Source organism: Pezoporus wallicus, unplaced genomic scaffold, assembly GCF_028554395.1.
Source record: "Pezoporus wallicus isolate ANWC-B61680 ecotype Strahan unplaced genomic scaffold, APGP_CSIRO_Pwel_v1 contig_8110, whole genome shotgun sequence".
Taxonomy (NCBI): domain Eukaryota; kingdom Metazoa; phylum Chordata; class Aves; order Psittaciformes; family Psittacidae; genus Pezoporus; species Pezoporus wallicus.
Window position 1 is genome coordinate 267,037 of NW_026641787.1, and position 22,198 is coordinate 289,234.

At 45.9% G+C, this 22,198-nt stretch overlaps 1 protein-coding gene across 3 annotated transcripts in view; it reads right to left on the bottom strand.

The window, feature by feature from the left end:
* CACNA1I (calcium voltage-gated channel subunit alpha1 I) overlaps positions 1–22,198 on the bottom strand; it is a 149,669-nt gene that overhangs the window by 34,074 nt on the left and 93,397 nt on the right. For all 3 annotated transcript variants that reach the window (XM_057425354.1, XM_057425353.1, XM_057425351.1), the window contains 5 exons: positions 18,796–18,955; positions 16,511–16,826; positions 15,729–15,821; positions 9,680–9,986; positions 7,924–8,327 (listed from right to left, as the gene is read on the bottom strand). In XM_057425354.1, the coding sequence (XP_057281337.1) occupies positions 7,924–8,327; positions 9,680–9,986; positions 15,729–15,821; positions 16,511–16,826; positions 18,796–18,955 (1,280 nt within the window). The remainder of the gene's footprint in view (positions 1–7,923; positions 8,328–9,679; positions 9,987–15,728; positions 15,822–16,510; positions 16,827–18,795; positions 18,956–22,198) is intronic.

Here is a 22,198-nt window from a genome sequence, read left to right on the forward strand (position 1 = left end):
GCCAATAATGACACTTGCTAGGAACATGAGGTCCATATGCTAAACAGAGATGTCAATTTCAGCCTGAATCAAATGATTGTCAGTGAGAATGAGCAATGTACAAAAGTGACAGGCTATGATGGTGGATTATCCTCCCCTCAACTGTCCACACATTCTCTCTCGAGGAACTGATGTTTGAAAAGCCATGCTTGCATCTCACTTGTGGAAAAGGTCATCTGTTCCCCTGTCTCGCCTTCCCTCCCTGACATCTGTTCCTCTAGGCAAGCCTCCACCTGTTAGTCTTTTTTTAATGGGCCATAAATCAGCCCCAGCAAAGCATCCTTCCTAGAGAGAGGGGTAGGAAAGGCTGAGTAGGGAAAGGAAGGAGAGATGGGCAGAGAGAAAGGCAGCAAAGGAAGAATCAAAAAACAAAGCCAAGAAAACCCCCTTAAATAAACTCACTGGCACCTACAAGAAGTAGAGGAGAGATCTTTTTTTTTATTACTTTTTCCTTTTTAATGGAGGATGTTTTTTCCTGGAGAAGGAAGAGCAACACAAAAGGAATGAACTCAGGAAAACGAAGAGAAAAAGAGAGGACTATGTTGGAGAGGTACACTCCCTGGATAAAGGATGCATTACAGCTGTTTCCGGAGATACAAATAATTCAGCACTGTGCAAAGAGCCAGAAGCTGGGAGCCAGGGCTGCAGGGCTGGGGACACCAGGGGCCGTGTCCTTTGTGGGGATGCCCTTGCACATGAGGCACTGTGGCCATGAATGGCAGTGGACATGGCTGGTGCAGGGGACTCTCTCTGGCCAGGGAAGTGTGAACTTAATGAGGCAGGCAAGTGAAAAGGGAAAAAGTGGTCTGATAGACTGGTTTACCCATCACACTAAGACAGAAACTTGAATAAAACTGTGGGAGCTGAGTATTGGGGTGAGAAGGGTGGCTCAAAGGGGAGAGAAATCACAGAGGGGAAAGCATGCCCAGAGCCAGTGTTTGAACCAGGCTGGTTCACCTACTCTGCATACAGATCTCTTTCTAAATCTATGAAACTACCCAATTCTTCATGGCACAAAATCCTTCATCCCTAACAGTGCAGACCAAATACTGAGCATGAAATGTATGAACCAGATCTATTTCAGAGCTCCTGCCCAGTGATCAGAAACTAGAACTGGGGCAATAAAGGGCAGCAGCTCAGCTATTTTCCCCTTTTCAATTTCTTACTTACACTAGAGTTCTTAAGTCAGATTAGACTGAAAAAGTAATTAGCCCATTAACTGACAGGAGCCAGAAACTGCTGCACTGTCAAAAAGGTTTTCACAGGGAAGCCTGCTGCTTCCCTGGGGCCAGGGTAAGGGACTTCACCAGAAAACTCACTCATCTCATTCATCCCTGCAGCTACTATCTTTTATTAGTCTTCCAGGTGGGCAATGAGGAAATCAATTCAAGAAGCCTGAGGAGACTCAATAAGGACTCAGGGCCTTGGGGTTTAGAGTCTGGGAGCCCAAGTAGTGTTCTTGTCCCTCCTGCCAGTCACCATCAGTGACAACAGTTACATCAGAAGAATCTCAGTAATTAAATACTGGCTCCGTGACTGGTGTCAGTGCTATAAGTTGGGGTTTTCTGACCATGGACCAATCTACATGGCATCAGGCCTATGAGCAGTAGATGGGGTATGCTTGTCCCAAAGGGGGAAAAGGATTCTAGCCCAGGAGCTAACAGAGCTTATAGACAGCACTTTCAACTAGGCTAGAAGGGGAAAGGGGGCAACACCAGGCTCGCTAGACATGAGCCACAGGGTAGTGTGCCACTGTTGGAGTCCAGATCCACAGGGCAACTTAAATGCATTTATGCCAATGCCTGCAGCATGGGCAACAAACAGGAGTTGAAAGCCATTGTGCAGCAGGGAAATCATGACATAATTGACATCAAAGAAACATGAAGGAATGATTTGCATGATTGGAGTGCTGCAGTGGATGGCTACAAGCTCTTCAGAAGGGATAGGCAAAGAAAATGAGGTGGTGGGGTTGTGTTGTATGCCAGGGAGTGCATCGACTGCCTTGAACTCAGTGCTGTAAGTGAGAAGGCTGCATGTTTGTGGGTAAAGATCAGGGGGAATGCCAATGAATCAGATATCCTAGTAAGAGTCTGTTATAGACCACCCAGCCAGGATGAAGCTACACATGAAGCATTCTTCAAACAACTGGGAGAAGTTTCACGATTGCTTGCCCTTGTTCTCGTGGGGGACTTCAACCCCTCACTTGTCTGCTGGAAGTACAACACAGCAGAGAAGAAACAATCCAGGAGGTTCTTGAGGGGTGTGGAAGATAACTTCCTAACCCAGATGGTTAGTGAGCCAACTAAGGGAGATGCCTGGCTGGATTTGCTGTTTGCAAACAGAGAGGGACTGGCAGGTGACGTGATGTTTGGAGGCTGTCTTGGGCAAAGCAATCACAAATGACTGAATTTCCAGTCCTTAGAGAGGTCAAGAAGAAGGTCAGCAAAACCTCCACCTTATACTTCTAGAGGGCTGACTCTGGCCTGTTTAGCACATTGGTTGGCAGAACTCCTTAGGAAACATTACTGAACGATGAAGGGGTCCAGAAAAGCTGGACACTTCAAGAATGAAATCCTTAAGGTGCAGGAGCAGATGGTCCCTATGTGCTGAAGATCAAACTGGTGGGCAAGAGATCAGCCTGAATGAACACGGAGATAGTGCTGGAACTCAAGAAAAAAATGAGAATTTATCATCTGTGGAAGAAGGGACTGTCACCCCATGAGAAGTACAAGGATGTTGTTAGGTTATTTAGAGAGAAAGTCAGAAAGGTGAAAGCACAGATGGAACTAAATCTGGCCACTGCCATAGAAGATAATAAAAGTACTTTTACAAATATATTAGCAATAAAAGAAGGGCCAAAGAGAACCTCCATCCTCTGCTGGATAGTATGGGAAAGCTAGTGACTGAGGATGAGAAAAAAGCTCAGGTACCTAATGCTGCCTTTCCCTCAGTTTTTAATAGTCACCAGCCATCCTCAGGGTACTCAGTTCCCCAAGCTGGATGGCAGAAATAGGGAGCTGACTGAAGTCCCCATAATTCAGGAGGAAATGATTAGCAACTTCCTGCTCCACTTACACATACACAAGTCTATGGGGCCAGATGGGTTCCACACAAGAGTGCTTAAGGAGCTGGCAGAGGAGCTTGCTAAGCCACTCTCCAGCATCTATCAGCAGTCCTGGTCTAGAGGGCAGATCCCTGAGGACTAGAGTTTGGTGGATGTGACACCTCTCTACAAAAAGGGCAGGAAGGAAGACCCTGGGAACTACAGGCCTGTCAGCCTCATATCAGTGCTGGGGAAGGTGATGGAGCAGATGATCCTAAGTGAGATCATTAAGCATGTGAGGGAAAATGGAGGGATCAGGCCAGTCAGCATGGGTTCATGAAGGGCAGGTCCCGCTTGATCAGCCTGGTCTCCTTCTACGATAGGGTGACCTGCTTGGTTGATGAGGGAAGGGCTGTGGACATTGTGTATGTGTATTTAAGTCAAGCATTTGACACTGTCTCCCACAGCATTCTCCTGAAGACACTGGCTGCTCATGGCCTGGATAGGTGGATTCTTTACTGGGCTGGAAACTGGCTGGATGGCCAAGCCCAAAGAGTGGTGGTAAATGGTGTCACTTCTAGTTGGCAACCAGTCACTAGGGGTGTCCCTTAGGGCTCAGTATTAGGGCCAGTGTTGTTTTGCATCTTCATTGATGATCTGGATGAGGGGATTGAGTGCACCCTCAGTAAATCTGTGGACAACATGGGGCTGGCTGGGAGTGTTGATCTGCTGAAGGATAAGGGAAGCTCTGCAGAGGGATCTGGTATTGGAACAGACTTCCCAGGAAATAGTGATTTGGATTAGTGGTGGCTTTGGCAGTCCTGGGGTAATGGTTGGACTTGGTCTTAAAGGTCTTTTCTAACCTAGTTGATTCTATGATTCTGTGAATACGCTGACCACCATGAAGTCCCTGCAGGAGAAGTTTCTCTTAACCAGGAGTAAAATTACAGCTGTCTAGAAACTGAAGAGTAATTGATGTGATCTAAGCAGATCAGCCCTACAAAACCTGCACATCACTGCCTCTGAGAACATGAGAGAGAAATATCACATGAAGAGGTCACTCCAGACTCCATTTTTACTCACTATTTCAAAGTCACTTGACAATAATCAGAAAAGGCATAGAAATCAGCCACTGAAAATACCAACTAGCTTTCACTTACTCTAATCACCACCCCACAACCAATGCAGGATTTTGTGATGTCTTGTTATACCCTAGTTTTACAAGACTGAAGTAATGTGGTTTCATCTACCAACCCAGGGAGGCTGTTCCATCATTTACTAAATGTCAGCATGATGAGCTGGCTTGGACATTCTCTGAATGTTTTTGACAAGCAGCAAATAGTAAAAAGAGAAGCAATAACTGTAAAATATGAACTTCTGGATGCAATAACAGCTGGTTTAAAGGGAAATCGCATAGGCTATAGGATATGAAGGTACTGATCCACAGAGCTGCTATAGTTAGGAAACAAGGGATCGTCTCCTGATCCACACAAGACCTCATAAAGTATTGATCTGATGTACAAAGGAATACTGTGAGTAGATACTGGAGAAGATAAACCAAGTTATCCTGCAATTGTCTCATTGGCTACTAATGGCAAAGAAGCTTGAGTCCAACAGGCCATGCAAGAAATATAAGAGAAAGGCAGCCTGGGACATTCAGCTGGGACCAGCCCTTCATCTGAAAGCTGAATAAGGGAGAAAAGTGAGCACCACCACCACATCCTCTGTGCATATTTTAAAAGTGAGCCTCTTAAAAGGATCCTTCTGGACAGCCACAAGCATCTAATATTTTCTATACTGGATTTTAAAAATAGGCATTTCCAAGTAGAAGCAGATCTGAAGAACTGCAAAAGTATTTCAAGGAGGACAAAGCTTGAAATGATTGATTTTGGTTTGTGCAATGTCCCAGCAATATCTGAAGACTTAATATTGAGAATATTATATGGTATAATGCACATTGATGGATCTGAATAAACTTACCTATTTACAAGTGATAACTTGTGATAAGCTTCAGAATTAAAAATGACTCACAGCAGTGCAGTTTGTCCCTAAACGAGTTTATTTCCTTCACAAGAAATGCACAAGGAGATGGGAAACTGCCCTAGCCACGTATATAGAAAAGGACAAGAGGACTAGATGCATAAGCTAAACAAAGCCAAATTCCACAGTGATTTGGATTCGAGTAAAGTGGTTTGAGTTGCTGAGGCTAAGGGGCAGACACTGAATATTAAACCCCTGACTTGTAATAAACAGATAATTTTAATTCATGCCATTCTTTCTGTTGGTCAAGGCTGAGGAAGTGAAAGTGAGACTTGCACATCGGCTCTGGCTCCCAGGTTCCTATGTTTCTGAAGCTGAACCTTGTGCCTGTACAGTCTGTCTCACTCATTAACATGATGGTTGGTGGGTGCTTTGGTCAGCAGACCAACTCACCAGTGTATAGTCTGTGAACAAGTGCAGCAGCACTGCTCAAACCTGTGACACTTTCACACGTCTTCTTGCCCAACCAGGTATGTCCCCAGAATGTGGCTGGGGTTGTGACCTCCCATGCACCAGAAAATAGAAGAGGTCTCTGTATGCATTAACTCTGGGCCAAGAGCCATTTGTATAATGAAGTAGCTGAAGCAACAGAAGCTACTTCAGTCATAGGATGTCATCACCCTGCAAAACACAGATCCCTGTAGACAGAGATTTTTTGCTGGAAATCTTTCTGTGAAAGTTATGTTTCTGGGAGAAAAAACAACAAGAAAAAAGCAAAACAAAACAAAGGAAGGAGAGAAAAGGAGGTGAAGAAGTACCAGTCTGAGATGTACTGATAACATGTCTTGAGGAACACTGAAAGAAAGCAAAGGGAAGTGTATATGTCTGTGTGCTTTTGAGTTAACTGCTTTCTGAAAAGGACCTAGAATTCATGGTATGGTCTGGATTATTTTTAACCTTGTGTCAGGATTCACTGTACATATTTTAAATAAACAGGCTACACCACATATTTCAGTTATGATCAATTCAGCTGACATAACTTTCTAGCAGTAACAGCATGCAGGGTCATAAGCTTTTCCTAGCTACTTAAGGATAAAAAGTGGTAACATGACTTTAAGGACATGTCATTAACAGCCTGCTACTAGAAGCCCCAAGGCTGCAGGCAGCTCCTACTCTGCTGCAGGCTGTACAAACCCAGCAGAGGTGGCCTAGAAGGGCTTAAATCTGCACACAGGTTTGCCAGAACATGACAGTGAATTCTCTACCTCCAGCTCAACTATTCTTCCTCTAAATGCTTAAGTCACGCTGTCTCCAATAAACCAAAATGAACAATGGTTTTCCCTGCTTGGTGCTCACATCTTTAAAATATCAGTGGGCAGTTTTCATATTTTCCTGGGCTTCAACCCTTAGTCATCTCTCTGCTATGCGTTAAATGCATCGTTCTTTTTTATCTACTTTCATGAGTCAACCCCTCCAGTCTCTTTTCCATTCTTCTCTCCTCTGAGCTCCCACCAGTATTTTTCTGGTACTGAAGCATCCAGTGCAGTTTTGCGTTCTGGGTTCAGATTAAAGTTTCCCACCCTTGTATCAGAAACTAGCTGGGCTTTGAAGAATGGTCTAATGCTTGGTATGTGGGTGGGATCCAGACATATGAGGCTTCAAATACTGGCTCACACGACACGTTGCCTCTAACAGGGAATTTAATGTACTCTGGGTCTAAAGATATCTCCATCCTGATACAGCAAAGGGCAAATCAGAATGCCTTGCTTGAACCAGATTCACTGCCTGTCTCTTTGCTACCCGAGACTGTGTTCAGGACTAGACTTCACCTTGGTTCCAAAGCTTCAATACAGTCAGCATCTCAGTAGTGGAGTGATCCCCTATTTTTGTGATCTGGGCAGGCTCGTGGAGTGAATCATGGTCACATTCAGGCAGCATAGACCTGAGACATGCATGTACAGCATGGACTCCTTTAACGCAAAGTGCAGCAGAGCTACCAGCAATACAGATGCAAGGTTATGGGGCATGCTTAACATCCTCTGAAGCTAGCTCTGCACATCACAGAATGGACACAGCCTCTGTTTTCCAGCTATAAAATAAGAACACGCAATCCTTCTCCATATCATAAGTCTGTCATTAGGATAAAGTGTGCTGCTGACTCAGAGCTGCCTAAAAACTATTGGCATGAAAGTCAAACCTGTGCCCACACCTGCTATTGTCTGACCCATCCATCACTTCTTGCTGCCAGGGCAAAGGAAAGGCTCAAGCCATCTGAGCCCCCAAAATGACTGAACATGGGAGGTGGTGCCTTTCCTAGCTTTCTTGTATAGTTAGACTGTGCTCAGGCATCTCTTAATTAAGCTGGAAAGGCTAGCAAGCTGATTGATAGATTCGAATTGACATGCTGGTGAAGTGCCTGTGACATCCCCAGAGGGCACATTAAATAAACCAAATAGACTAAGGATTCAGTAAGCTAATGAAGAGGGAAATGAGAGAAATGAGGAAGATGGAAGACATGAGGGTGAAGGAGAAAGAAAAATATGGAAAGAGAAGACAGGGTAAAAAAGAAAAACAGAGGGATAAAAGTAAGTAGGAAGGAGGAAAACAGAGGGGCTGAGAGGAGGTGAGAGGGAAAAACATAAAGACAGTGAACAGGATTAAGTGCAGGGGTAAGGAAGAAAAGACTGTGCAAGATCCTGAGGATTTCTCCAAAGTCATGCTGGGACCATCTGTGCTGCAGCCTGGAGTCCAAATTGTTCAATCTCTGCCTCCACCAAGTTGCATTAACTGCTTAGCAAGGTCGTAACCCCCAGCAGGACTCACCGGTCCACTCTGCCCCCCCATGCCCTAAGGTGCCTTACCTGCTCGTGGTGCTCAATGCCCATGCTGATAGTGTTCACTAGGATTGCAATCATGATCCCACGGTTGAAGTACTTGCTGTCCACAATCACTCGAAGCTTGATCCTCACTTCTCGCCACATATCACTGCAGAGCTTCAGCCGTCCACCTTCTTCCACCTCCTCTTCTTCCTTCTCCAGCGCCGAGGCGCCCTGGTCCTCTCTGCTACCCTCACCCTCTTCTTTACTGACTCCTCCATCCTCCTGCTCTGAGTCAGTGTTATCCAGGACAGAGAGCCTTCGGGATGCTTCATGCTCCACCCTATGGCATCGGGGGCAGTTGGTGGGATCAGAGGTTGCTGTCACAGCAATGGGCTGGACAAAGGCCTGAGGAGGGCAGTCAAGAGAGTTGTGCTGCTGACAAAGCCCTGGGGAGAGAAATGAACTTGCTTAAAGGAGAAGGCTTTGAAAAAGACACTGAAACTGGGCACATGTTTGACTTTTGGGTATTTAGACAGGGTAACTGGGCTTTTTAGTGGTAAAGATGATTAAGCACTGGCACATCATCTCAAGGCTAGCAATAAAAGCCATTGCCGTTATGGGCTTTACACTGGCTGTGTCACCAAAAGGCATGGTACTGTTCAGCTGCCAGTGATTAAGCTCAATGGGGGTTTGCATCCATCAGAGGAAGAACTGTTTTGGCTGATGCAGGAGTCACAGCTTGCAACTCAGTAGCTTGTGTTACATGGGAACTGAGGGAAAAACAATCATGAGGGCTGATTTTTGGCCTGAACGGCTACAAATGGGTCCAAGAACCCACACGCTGAGCTGAACTCTTTCAGTTGGAGAAGCTACATTAGCAAAGCGTCTCAAGAAGCAAGAAAAGGTAGCTCAAGAACACTTCCTCCTGACAGTCAATGTGCTCCGAGTCAGAACAGATCTCCTGACTTTAGTGAGAAAACTAAGTTTATGTTCCTCAACCCTCCAAGTTGGACCTGGAAGATCAAATAGACATGAATCAATTAATTCATTAACTCAGAGCATGAAGGCTGCAGAAACTTTTCTCCCAGCAAGTAAAGAAAATGAAAGACTGAATATGCAAGACCAGCTGAAGGAAAATACGCTTTTTGCTTGTTAGTGGGAGCATAACTTAGGAAAGACATTGGAAACAGTTGATACTAACTCTACAAAACCATTTTTACAGTTACTTTTCAGGCCAGGAATCCAATTTACATGGTATCTCATATCTAATTTTACACAACAGCATGTGTTCCCATCAAGAGAAATTGTCTCATTGCCCTTGCCTAAGTTCTTCAGTATTGTTCCCTTGGTTCAGGAGACACCCATTACAATTCTACTCCCTTTGCCTCTCTCTTATAGCACAGCAACCCATTTTTGGCAGAGAACTTTGGGGGATCTGCTATGTCACCAAGTCAAATCCTTAGTCCCACTTTGTCATATCCCCGTAACACTTCTCTCTCCCAAACTGCTGTCATTACCCTGTTCCAGACCTGAAGCCCTTTACTAAACTCTGTGTTTTAGACCCGGCTTTCCCATGTTCCTTGATGGTCACCCCTGTGTCATTCCCATTCTTGCTGGTCATCCCCACCTCGCAAGTCTAGTGCACTGGCCATGGCCCCACGCTCACTGTGGCCAATGTTAATTCTAATTCTGTGCTTTGTAGGCACAGGTCCTTTGGCAGGCTGGCACATAGAGATGCTCCCAGTTACGCTCACGTTTCCACTACTGGCATTTCCAGCTTTACACATGCAATCCTTACTGTAGTGCCTCTGGCTTTTCCTGTTCACGCCTAGCTTGGCATTGCTTGGCTGCACGTGGCCCTGGCGCCGGCTCTGTATGCTGTTATACAGCCCAAGGGTGCGGCGTTTGGCTTTGCGCATTATGTGGCAGATGTATTGGAAGATCTCCTCATAGCAGTCTCCTGGCTCCATGTAGCTGGCAACAGTACTGGAGGAGAGGTACCGGGCCCTCTGCTCCTGCATCAGCTGGTGCTCCCGCTGCTTGGTCTCTGAGAACTGTGTGGCAATGACCACCAGGCACAAATTGATCATGAAGAAGGAGCCCACCTAGTAGTAAAGGATAAGAAGGAACAATCAATGTCAGCATGAGGAAGAACATGCAGGAGGGGGAATGTAAGAGGAGAGAGGAGTGGAAAGTGCCTGCAGGCAGACCAGCCTGTGTAAGGAGATAGGTTTCCAGAGAAAACCAGGGCTAGCTGAGCTTGATTTTTGAAAACTCACTGGGATTTCCACACAGAATTTAGAGCTCTGAATTGAAATTCAGGAAACACAAGCCTGGCATTTGGCTCTTTTGGCAGGTTTGGGACCTTTAGCAAGTCCCTTAGAAGCACTTTTATATCCTTCTTTTATATTTGTTGGTGCTGAAAGATCTGGAGGTAACAATCTCTCAGTGTTACATATTATGAAATTACAGATGAATCTCCACTAGGAGATCTATCTGCTACACTTAGGATAAAACCTGGGCTTCAATATGAAGAGAATTTCATACATAAAAGGGCTGTAACCACTTTCAAAATAATTTTCAAAGCTATGATGCGCTGATTGATGCCTACTCCCCACAGAGCTGTAAGTGGTGATACGGCACTGATAAAACGCAGAGTTTCATCTCTGAACAAGGACCACATGTCTGCTCTGCTCGGAAATGGACTCTGTGGGGTGGCCCCTGGAAGCCCAGGAAGAACCAGCTCAAGATTTCTGTTTCTGATGCACCAGGGAGCATTCCTGCTAAGGGATATCCTCACACTATGTTCCTCCTGTACGAACTCACACAGGACCCAGTCTCACCTCCCTGTCTTTCCTTTCCAAGCTAACAGCTCTGACAGAGCTGGATCCATCCTGACCTTATGCACATATGTCCTTCCCCACATAACCCTACCAGCAAAGGTGAGAGGCCAAGCAAAGTTGGTGATAACCTGACCCCAACCCTTGTGCATGGAAAAAGCAGAGGTTTTTTTCAGCAAGTACCCCAGCTTGTTTTATCTACCCAAGCAGCCTTCCCCTCAGCACACAGCACTTGCTGCTGCTTATACCAGCTTGCCCCCTCGGTTGTCCCTTTCTCTTGCACACAGGTGCCTAGAAGCTGTGTCCAGAAGGTTAATACAGTGGTTCTCAGTATTTCGAAAGGGAGGTGTCCCTGCTAGCATTTGAATAAGCCTTTGAAACATGAAGCTCTTCCCAGACAGATTCAACATAAGGACAATAAACCATCTCAAAATAAAGGGCTGGGTTGTTTTTTTTTTCTCCTCCTCTTTGAACACTTCAAAGCTGTTCTAATTCTGCTTCCCTTCATCACTGAACTCTTCTCTTCCCTCTTCTCCTGCCTGTATTTCAGCCTATTTTCCCTTCAGCTTTTTTATGTGGCCTTGAAAATTAAAATGATGCCTCATTCAGTTTCCTTCCCTTTCCCCCAAGATTTTCGCTAATCCATAATGTCTTGCGTGTTTTCACTGATAAGAGTATGACTGGGAACCCAAATTCTCCAATGTGCTCTCCTGCCCTCTTCCCCCTCAGCTTGCCCATTCAGTTATGTCCCTCAGCTTTCCCTGCGTGAGGCAGGGTTGGGAGCTGGACACCAGCTACACATGCATTTCTGGAACTCTAGTTGTGAAACTGCCCAGTACTTTGCAACTTCCAACAACTCCACAATCAACAAGTAATTGAGACTTGCAACACCTTTTCTCTAGGCTACCTGCAAAGGAACTGAGAGTAACAAGATGCCCTCAGCAGGGTCACACTGCCAGCCTGGGCTTGGATCTGGAGGGGTGTTCAGGTTTAACATCACCAAGCCCTGTCCTCACAGGCACCATTTGCTGTGATCTCCCACAAGATGAGCAAAAAGGAGTGAGAGGACTGGACATGGCAACTAAAAACAATCCTTAAAACTCTTAGCTAAGAACATCAAACAAATGAGCTTGTTTAAACCTAAAGACAACAGACAAGTCCATAAACTCCCAGGCTCTGCCAAGCTTGACACTGCACCCCAGCTAGCAGAAGAGCAAGAAAGCTCCCGGACGGCTTGTATCTGAGTGATCCATCCCAGCTAGCTAAACAGGGAGATCAAAAGTGTCTGATATGAGTCAGACAAAGCATACGACAAAGGCAGAAGGAGATTGATTCAGAGCCCCAACACAGGAGTCCTGTTCAGCCCCGAGACTGAGATCAACTGAGCAGATCCTTGTTCAGCCCGAGGTCCAATCCCTGACTCTGCAATTCTGAATAAAACCTGACTGGTGCTGGAGATGCTGACTAATTTGCCCGTTATTTTTAACTTGCTTATGCCTGGATATCCAGCTTGTCTTCTGAAACCCGCATGTGTCAGCACAGAGCACTCCAAAAAGGCCACTGAGTGCTGCAACGTACATGCCAGCCTGAGAGTTCAGAAGAGTCTTCTCTAGTCCCAGAGCCACACCAATGGCCAAGTAACTGGAGAAGTGACAAAGAGATAGCTGGACTTCAAGCAGGAAGATCCAAATGAAACCCTGAGAAGTGAAAGCAGTCCTTCTTTCATGTTAGCTCCATGATCTCTTGCAGAGCAGGAACCTATCTGCAGTTTGCTGAATATGTAAAATGCTTTTACCAAGTTGTTCTGCAAGGCCACTCTGAATGCCAGGGCCAGCCAGCACTCCTCCCCTTGATGGAGCACATCTATGCAGGAGTCCTTACTGCGCTAGGAATATATCCAGGTGGTGGAGCCTTCTTCCTGCCAGATGAGCAGCAGCAGGTAGTGCCTTTATGTAGGTGTTTGAAGATATATCTGGGAGGAAAGAAGAAGTCACGGATGAAAGCTTAGCTCTAAAGTAGTTGCTGCAGAGATCCATTCCCAGAAGAGTAAGTTTGAGCCGAGGCTCGTATGTGTGTGGAAAAGCAAAGACTCAGGTCTTGAAGTATGACTGTCAGAGCAATCCTGCTTAGAAACCCAGGCCTTTCAGCCATGGAGAAGAGAAACATAAAGGCTGGAAGGACTGTTCTTCATCACATTTGAAGAGAGGTCATAATTTCTATAAGAAGATATGGAGGGAAAATAAAACTAAGGGATTTCTATTCTGCAACCAAGGGCAACTGTTGTGTTTCTATGTGCTGTAAAAGATGCAGTACGCATCCAAGAAGGTAACAGAAAGGTTAAATATTTTCATGGTGTAACTCCACCAAAGGCAAAGGAAATATCCCATCTAGCATATGACTCCTTTGTTCTGAGCAGTCTCCAGAGTAACTTGATGTTCATGTACACCTGCGTCTGATGAAAATAAACCTACATAGCTTCTGAGAATGAGGAGGGAGTGTCTAGAAATGCCAGTGACACTGCAGTAAGATCTCAGGTGGTGTGTTTAATTGAGGGTTTTCAGCACCTGCAAATTCAGAGGCAAAGTTTGAACCATTGGGAATCCACATGAGGTGAGCCAGCACTAGAAGGATGCTCCTGCTTAGGAGACAAAAATACACTGACAGCATTTATGTAGTTTGGAGCAGGGGTTGAGAAGCAGTTTCTGGAAGTCCCGCAGGAGGCTGGGCCCACCCCAGTGATTAAACACTGACTGTGCACAGTCCTTCCTGGCCCTAGGAGAGTCTGTGTCTGAGACAAGGAGTAAATTCTTTGCTGAACTACCTTGTACAAATCTGGATATTCTGCCCATGTTTCTCAAAGTGAAAATGTAAGTGCTAAATATCTATCGTATGGTGGGTCTGAACAAACTTCATGGGAAATAATTGTTTTCTGAACTCACAAAAAGTAGCGGATGTTCAGTGTGGCTTTGGGAAGAGAGTTGGGGTGAATCTCCCTCCATCCTGTGCAATCATACCTCTGCACTGTCTCTCCTTGGGACTCTCCAGCCTCAAAGTAAAAGCAGCACTCCTACAGGTCTATTTCACCTCTGCTGTCGTGCTTCATTATTCAGCCCACAGGAACAGGTTGTCTTCCTGTTTTTATCTCCTTGTCTTTCCCTTGTGATGGCAGAAGGCCATAAGGCAGGGAAAAATGAAGTATACCATGAAGACGCAGCTTTTCTGTAAGTTCTCTCTCCTGAATGGACCAGTAGATTATTTTTTGCATGCCACTCCCCGTATGCACAGGCAGCAGAATTTCTTCCAGAAACTGGATTAAGGTTTGTTTGCTCTCAAGTCACTGCATGTCAGCTTGAAGTTAAACTAGTTCCTGTGCCAGATGAGCCTGGGCAGTTACTGGCAGTTACAACTCCCACGGGTTGAGATAAGAACAGTCTAGTAACTAAGGTGTAACACAGATCACTACTGCTACTGCCAATAATAATAATGATAAAGGAAATAACAAGGGAAGAGAATACATCACCTCACTACCAGCCAACTGATAACTTGCCCCCCCCCACCAGCCCGACCAAGCACCAACCCATACCTCATCCAACCCTGCAGACTCCCAGCCCTTCCGGCTAACTCCCAGTTACATCCTGGGCATGACGTGCTGTGGTATGGAATACCTCTTTGGCTAGCTTGGGTCAGGTGTCCTGTCTCTGCTTCCTCCCGGCTTCCCCTCCTCCCTGGCAGAGCATGAGGCTCACAAAGAGTCCTTGGCCAAACCAAAACATCATTGTTATCAGCTCTGTTCCCAAGCTGAAAGTCAAAACACAGCACTGCACCAGCTACCAAGAAGGAGAAAAATGACCGCTACTGCTGAACCCAGGACACAAGTAAAGAGCAGAATCTTAGCCAGGCCTGTTCAGCAGCCCATCCAAATACATGTAGTCCTTGAAAACATACACCGAGGTCCTTACTGGCAATGTGGCCTAGAACTAAATTGTACCTATGGCGTACAGATTTCATACTTCCCATAATCCATCCAATGTCTTTCCTTTCCACTCTTGACTTTGGTCCTAAACTAAAACACTAGTGTGTTATCAATGTTATTCTTAGACTAAAATCAAAACAGCTAGTAGCTGGAAGAAAGTTAACTCTATCCCAGCTAAAATCAGGACAGTTCCCATATGGGAAAAGTGCAAGAGTCTTCATAAAAACAAGATTCTTCCTTGTTAGAAACAGGCTATTCCCTCCAAGAAAATGCATTTACAAATGAGAGGCCTGAGAATGGAAGAGGGAATGGCACCATATCTCACCTCTCTTTCCAGGCACGGACAACAAACATCCTTACAGCAAAGCAACCTTCAAACTTCACTTGTATAAAACCACAGGGTTTAAAACCTGTTTATTAAGCTCTCATCACAGACACACTTCTCTCTTTCTATCTCCACCAGCTACAAGTAATCTCACACAGCCAGTTTACGTTGGACTGCTGACACTTTTGGAGCAGCAGCTCCTTTCTGTTCACCGTGAGGAAATAATTCAGCATGACAGATGCCAAATCTGACAAAATCTGAATCTGAGAACCTGGATCTCAGAAATCCATGTCCTGCCAAAAGCCGTAAAACATGGCTCAAGAATAACTCAAGAGCTTAAAACATATAAAGAGACCGAGTAGGAGGGCAGATGCAGAAATGGTTTTCTGTGCTTGGGCTCTGGGCCTACTAGTTTGGGAAAGTGACTCTGAGAGAAGATTCAAGGATGAGAACATTATCCTACACTGGGCATGTATATCTCTAGGAATCAATCCTGAGCATATTTTTTTTGAATGAAAGACAATAACCAGGCTGACAACCACGTGATCCTGCCACTGACCCTTGGTGAAAATCAAGTAGCTGGTTCTGGAAATTCCTAGAAGAAATCCAGGTGAAGTAGTTTGCTTCCCTGATATGTGTGTTGACATAACACCTGGCTTTTGTAGGCATTTAGCTTGCGATGCTGACAGTCATCAAGGCTTATACTTACGATTATCAGCAAGATAAAGTAGATAAAATTGTAGAAGGAATGGGCATCCATCACATAGTACATGATCTCGACCCACCCTTCCAGTGTGATAACCTGCAGAGACAAACAACAAGAGAAACAGTACGGAAGTGGGCTTACAGAGTTCACTCCTCAGTGTATACAGCCAGATATTGGCAGGGCTGTTGCAACCCAAGGAAGGTGAGAAACAGCAATTCATTTCGAGGAGGCCAAATTTCCATTCCAGGAAATCAGCATGGTACTGCTTGGTGACACTGGCATACTGTCAAAGCCTGTGAGATCATGCTAGCCCACAGCAGGAATATTTCATTAAAATAGTTCATTTCCCTGGATCACAGCAGGGGAAAAACCCACAGCAGGTTTCTGTGGCCCTTGGACTGGACACTGCGTACAGCCAGCGGAAAAGAGAAAAGGTTTGAATTCTAGGTCCCATCTGCAACGCATGCTGGGAATTTCAAAAAAACAAAATAAAATAGCCTCCTTTGCTATAGTGATGTGGACTGAAGGGAAGACTGGTACAAGTCAGCCTGAAGAGTGTAGCTCATTTCAGCAAGAGCCTTGAACAGCTCTATGTCCCTCTTCATCTCAACCTTTATGTTCCATCTTCAGGAGCACCATTCGTGGTGGGCACTTTGTCTTTACAAGGCCCTTTTCTCTCTGCTGCTGTATCTCACCTTGCAGAAACTGTCACAGGAGCGCAGAAAGATTGAGTTGTAAAAAAGAAAACTTGCTTGAGCTATGTTAGGAGGCGAACTTCATCTTACCTGAAATATCACAATCCAGGCATACCCGATGTTGTCAAAGTTGATGGCACCCTTGTGTGGGTTGGCATTGCCTGTACGGCACACATTGTAGTACTGGTTCCAGTTGACACACATGCCACTGATGTTGAACTCTTGCCGGACCGAGTTGTAGTAATAATAATCATCCTTGTCCAAACAACATTCATGGCCCCGCTCTTTCAGTGGGGGTATCTCGTGACAGCCCATAATTCCATTGTCTCCTGACAATGAGCAGATAAAGGGCATCTCATCATCTTCCTCAGGCTGGTAATAAGGGGGAAGGACAATGTCACCTTGTCTGCAAAGATAAAAAAACACAGTCATAAAGTTCCTGTAACAGACAGTTTCCCACCGGTGACACTAGTGGAGCTGGATGCTCCCTGGATAGGGACTGTGCTGGGTAAGGGATTTCCGGGTTTACCACCTCAAGACAGGGCTCCTGGAAAGCAGGAAATTTCCAGGATGAGTCCCCAGTTTTCAGAGCTTTGCCTCCCATCAGATCACCCTAAGCCTAATTACACAATCTCCTTCTGATCACTCTCCCCATTAGCATCAAAGCTAAATTAGATGCATTGATATTAAGGAAGTTCATCAGGCTTTACTGTGATGTGCTCATGTATGTAACTGTTGATGGACATGTTTTATAACATTTGGCAGTGAACCTTCTGTACTTCTATAAAATCAAAATCCAGCTCATGCATAATTAAGGCTGCACAGCTCAGCCTTAAAATCGGGAAATGCAAAGATAAAATTGACTTAACCTTAACTATGACTCTTTTTTGACAGTTGGCATTATGGGTGCAATGTTTCATGACAAGTTCACAATAATGCAAGCACCTTCCAAATACATGAATAATTAAAATCATCTACGCTTGCCTAGCTGGAGATGAGCTAATGATCAGGAAAATGAAAGGTGAAGATTTAAAACTTCCTATTAAACTTTATCTGGTACATTCCTTGCAGTGCCACAATACACAACTTTCACGTTCTGTAAATGCAGACTTGTTCACTAAGAGTCATAGGAAAAGGACAGGTATTGATGCTGGGGAGGGACTCTTCATTACGGACCGTAGTGACAGGACAAGGGGTAATGGGTTAAAACTTAGACAGGGGAAGTTTAGATTGGATATAAGGAGGAAGTTCTTTACTGTAAGGGTGGTGAGGCACTGGAACGGGCTGCCCAAGGAAGTTGTGAATGCTCCATCCCTGGCGGTGTTCAAGGCCAGGCTGGACGGAGCCTTGGGTGGCATGGTTCAGTGTGAGGTGTCCCTGCCCATGGCAAGGGGGGTGGAACTAGATGATCTTAAGGTTTCCAACCCGAACTAGTCTATGATTCTATGATGAAAGAGAAAAGAAAGTCTCTGATTCTAAAGTAAATGGAACTAAACCACAAAGATGTGCTGCAGCACATCCACATCACTGCTGAATTGGGTGCCTGCAGAACTCATTTCTCTAGTAATGGTCAGTTAAAGGTTTTCTAGTATCTGTCACTTTGCCAGCCACCCCAATTCAGTTCTTGGTTACACTAACTCTGCATGGATGTAATAACACTCATTAAAGTAGTACTAGCCCTGATTTACATAAAGGACAATCATCCTAAACATTCATTTTTCCTCAAGGAATATATAAACATAGTAAATGGATGCTTTAAGCAGCTCCTACTCTTCAACCCCACTCCTCTTCTGCAGATTATATTTTCACACTTTTTTTTTCCAATTTGAGATGATCTAAAGCTTCAGAATTGTTTAATCAGTCTAAACTGATCTACAGCTTTAGGGCTTTTTATAAGTAGTCTAAACTGATAGCTTGCCTGGGATTAGTATATGGTTTTAAGAAGATATTTCAAAGCCTGAGATCTGCTAAAGCCAGAAAGTCAACAGGAGGAGCTGTGCCCTGGAACTGATGCTCTCAGTTACAGCAGGGTAATCAGAGAGTACATAACAGGCAGAAGCATTTCCACCCCACTGCTTGCTTTGCAGGTTCTCCTCTGACCTCCCCAGAATAAACCTCAGACACCTGTAATCAACCCCTGTGTGGTCCAGGCTCTATTTGCCAGAACTGTGCCCACATTTCCCCATGTTTGTTTTTTTTTGTGCCATTCAAGCAGCCATTCTTCACTTTCAGATGCTCTCACTTCTACTAACACGACTGTGGGATACCTCTGCCAACAGCCAGAGAACCAGGCAGCAGAAGACAAGAGAGTAGGGAAGAGGAAAGAGAAATGTCCCTGGAAGAAAGGAAGGAGACATCATCTCCCAGGCACTCACATTGTGAAGTTCTCCTCCATGAAGCAGCGGTTGCGGAGCAGCCCAGCCCACAGCTGCACCCCAATGATGCCGAAGATGAAGAAGACAAAGAAGCAGAGAAGAAGGACATTCCCCAGCATGGGCAAGGTGTCCAGGAGCAAGTTCACAAGGATGCGCATGCCTGCAGGGGGAGAAGAGAACCAGAAGGAGTAAGTGTAGGGCGGAGAGAGAGGGAGAAAAGGAAGGAAATGAAAAATTAGAACACACACACACAAAAAGCCACATGAAGATAAAAGCAGCATCAGAAATTAATTACTGTCCAAACCAGGCTGCGTTCATGGTTGTCACCCTTTCTTGTCCTAACCTCTACTGACAGGCAGCCAGCAGACCTGCTATGATACCATGATCTCTTAACCCCAGGCCTTTGCAGCAGCGAGAAGAAAGAGGAAAGAGAAAAGCTGGTACCATCAGCTATGTGACCAATAGCCTTCTTTCCCACTTCCCTGCAGAAATACAAGAGAGTGGCAACTGTCCCAAAGGTGTGCAGCAGCTCAACAGCAGCATTTTCAGATGTCTTGGACTGAAAAACATCCCAGTTAAACTGTATGCTGCAACCTGTGAGAATTGCATCAATAGACCAAGCCAGCCTGCATAATGGAATGAACCTATCCAGCACACATAAACTTACATAAGTTGGTTTTCTCAGTGACAGTATCATCAGTGGACAAGCCATGGAGACCACACTCTCCTCTCTAGGCTAGTCTGCTCTCCACAACAACGCTGAAGCACACAAGTAGCAGGCAAAGCCCAAAATGCTGTCAGCACAGCACCTCTGGCCAGTGCAAATGCTTCCAAACCCCTTTTACTTTTAATTGCCTAATTAATTATTTCTATGGTTTTATTTCTCCCCTGGCACTCCAGCTCACACAGCTGCAAGTAGGGGTAAGGAGGCTCCTTTCACTGTGGAGCTAATGACTCTTCCTCTGCTCTCCAGGGATGGCAAAAGTCTAGAAATCCTCATGAGCATCATTGTACTGCCTTTACCACAGCACACACCTCATGTGGTTGTCTCTCACACCTCCATGGAGATCCCTCTCCCGGGGGTCCAGGGAATTCCTTCACTGAACATGTTCCATGTAGACCAGCAAATAATTAGCTAATTAGGTATTTAGAACCAGTTCATTACTTCAGATGGCAGTGGAAGGGGAAAGAGGAGGAGAAGATAAGCTTAGGATTCTCTGACAGCCCTTTGAGGCACAAGTTAATCCCCCTTGTGTGCCCAGCATCAAGTAATTAGCCACATAATGTTGTGCATTACGCTCTATCTCTATTTGCTGGGCTGCTCACACTGCAGAGAGTGGAGGGAAGTGGTACCCGCTGGAGGCAGGCAGGCATGGGGTGCATGCACACTGAAAGGCTGCCCAAGGAAGCAGGACTGAACAGGCTGAAGGCAGCATTTCAACCGGCTGCCCAGAGAAGCAGCGGCTGCCCCATCCCTGGCAGTGTTCAAGGCCAGGTTGGACTTGAGCAGCCTGGTCTAGTAGAAGGTACCCTTGCCCATGGCAGGGGCGTTGGAACTGGATGACCTTAAGGTCCTTTCCCTATGAAAGAAGAGGGAGAAGAGTGCCTAGTGGGGACTGGTTTAGTTTAAGAGGGAATGTTCTGGGGGCAGATTGGGGTAGCAGAAACAGGAGTGGATGTAGGGGATATGTAGGAAAGAGAGATGCTTAATATCAGTTACATGGGTTCATGAAGGAAAAGGAATGATGGCATTAGCTCTAAGGCCAGACTGTGGAGCAGCAGCTAAGCCCTACTTGCCTGGCTGCACAGCTGTATCACCAATCACCAGTTAAGGCATTTTCTAGACAGCACGTCGGGAGCTGAGCCATGCAGGGCCAGAGCTCCAGCTGCTCGCTGGGGATCACGGACATGCCATGAGTCACTGACAGCTTCCTGATCTGCTACCACGCAAAGCCCAACAGCACAGACACAGTGCCCTGCTGCCTGTTGCTGTGACCCGTCAGGCTCTGGAGCAATGCTCTGCACAACACTTCGGCTTTAAGGCCACACAACCTCACTGCAGTGCAGCATGTTCCCAGCATTAATGCTGCTTCACAGCATGAGCTTGGTACTTCCCATAAACTGTCCTGGTCAGTACGTTAGGGAGAGCCAAGTGACACAGGAAGCTGTGCCAGCAGTGCTGCAAGAGGGGACAATGTTTTTCAGATCAATTGATGCTAGCTTTATCACAGAGCAGAGGTAATGGGAAGAATGAGACTGCCCTTATGCTGAAACGCAGAACACGGAGAACAGACATCCCCACCAGAATTTTACAGACAACACACTTGTTGGATCAGAATTTGCAAAAATTGATTTTGTCCATGTTCCAAGAGAAGAAAAGTAACTTGCCTGCCTTTTCCTTGGAAACTTCCTGCCTGCCCATACATTCCCCATCCTGATTCCAAGTAGCTCCACTGATGGTGCAGGATCTCTATCCACAGCTTCAGGATCACAGCAATTGCCCTCATGCTTGGCCTTCTTAGGGTACCTGGGCCCATAATCCAAAATCTGTCAGGTGGCCCTGTGCCAGGTAGGTGCCCACCAGGAAGGTGGCCCTGGCACTCGGTGCCTGTTCCACATCACAATGAATTTCAGTATTGGTGGGTTCCATTTCTAAATCCAAATGAAAGCAAACTTTTATCTTTTGGAAGCTCTCCCAGTTAAACAGTCACCCTTCTGTGCATACTGATGCTGACACCGCATTTTGAGACTGGCTCTACCAAAAGCAAGAATGCTGAAGCTCCACCCATCCAAACATCGACTGCAATTCTCCTATGGGCCAAACACCTCTAAACCAAATACATTATTTCATTTTGTGCAAAGCCTCTTTTGCTTTTTGTAAGCAACTGCTCTGGAAACTCATTTTCACCAGAGGCATCAGTTTTCCATCAAATGGATCTCCCAGTCCAGTAGAGTACTTCAACTCTACTCACTCATCCAACTTCCATATAGATGAAAGGCACAGTGTCAATACAGCCTTTGTTCTCTCCATTGTTAGCCTCCCCAGCTGCCTGCAGTACTCATGCCAGAGTCCCTGAGCACCCTTTGCTATGTCATTTTGGCAGTCCCTTCCTGCACCTCTGCCAGCAACAACAGACACTTCGGGGGGAAGCCCTCACAGCCTCCCATCCCCTTTTGGGCCAGCAGCCCTGTGTGGATCTGTCCATGGCGGGGGGTTTGCAGTCCCACTGACCCAGGAAGGGATGGGCTGGTCCCGCAGCCACACCAGTGCATCTGCTGGTGGCATCCAAGGAAGGACCTTCACTGCCAGGTGTCTGAATGCTGTCATGGGCAGGAGGGGGTGGGCCCCACTCTGGCAGGACCCACAGAACAGTGTGTTTTGTGGTCTGCACAGGGAGAAGGT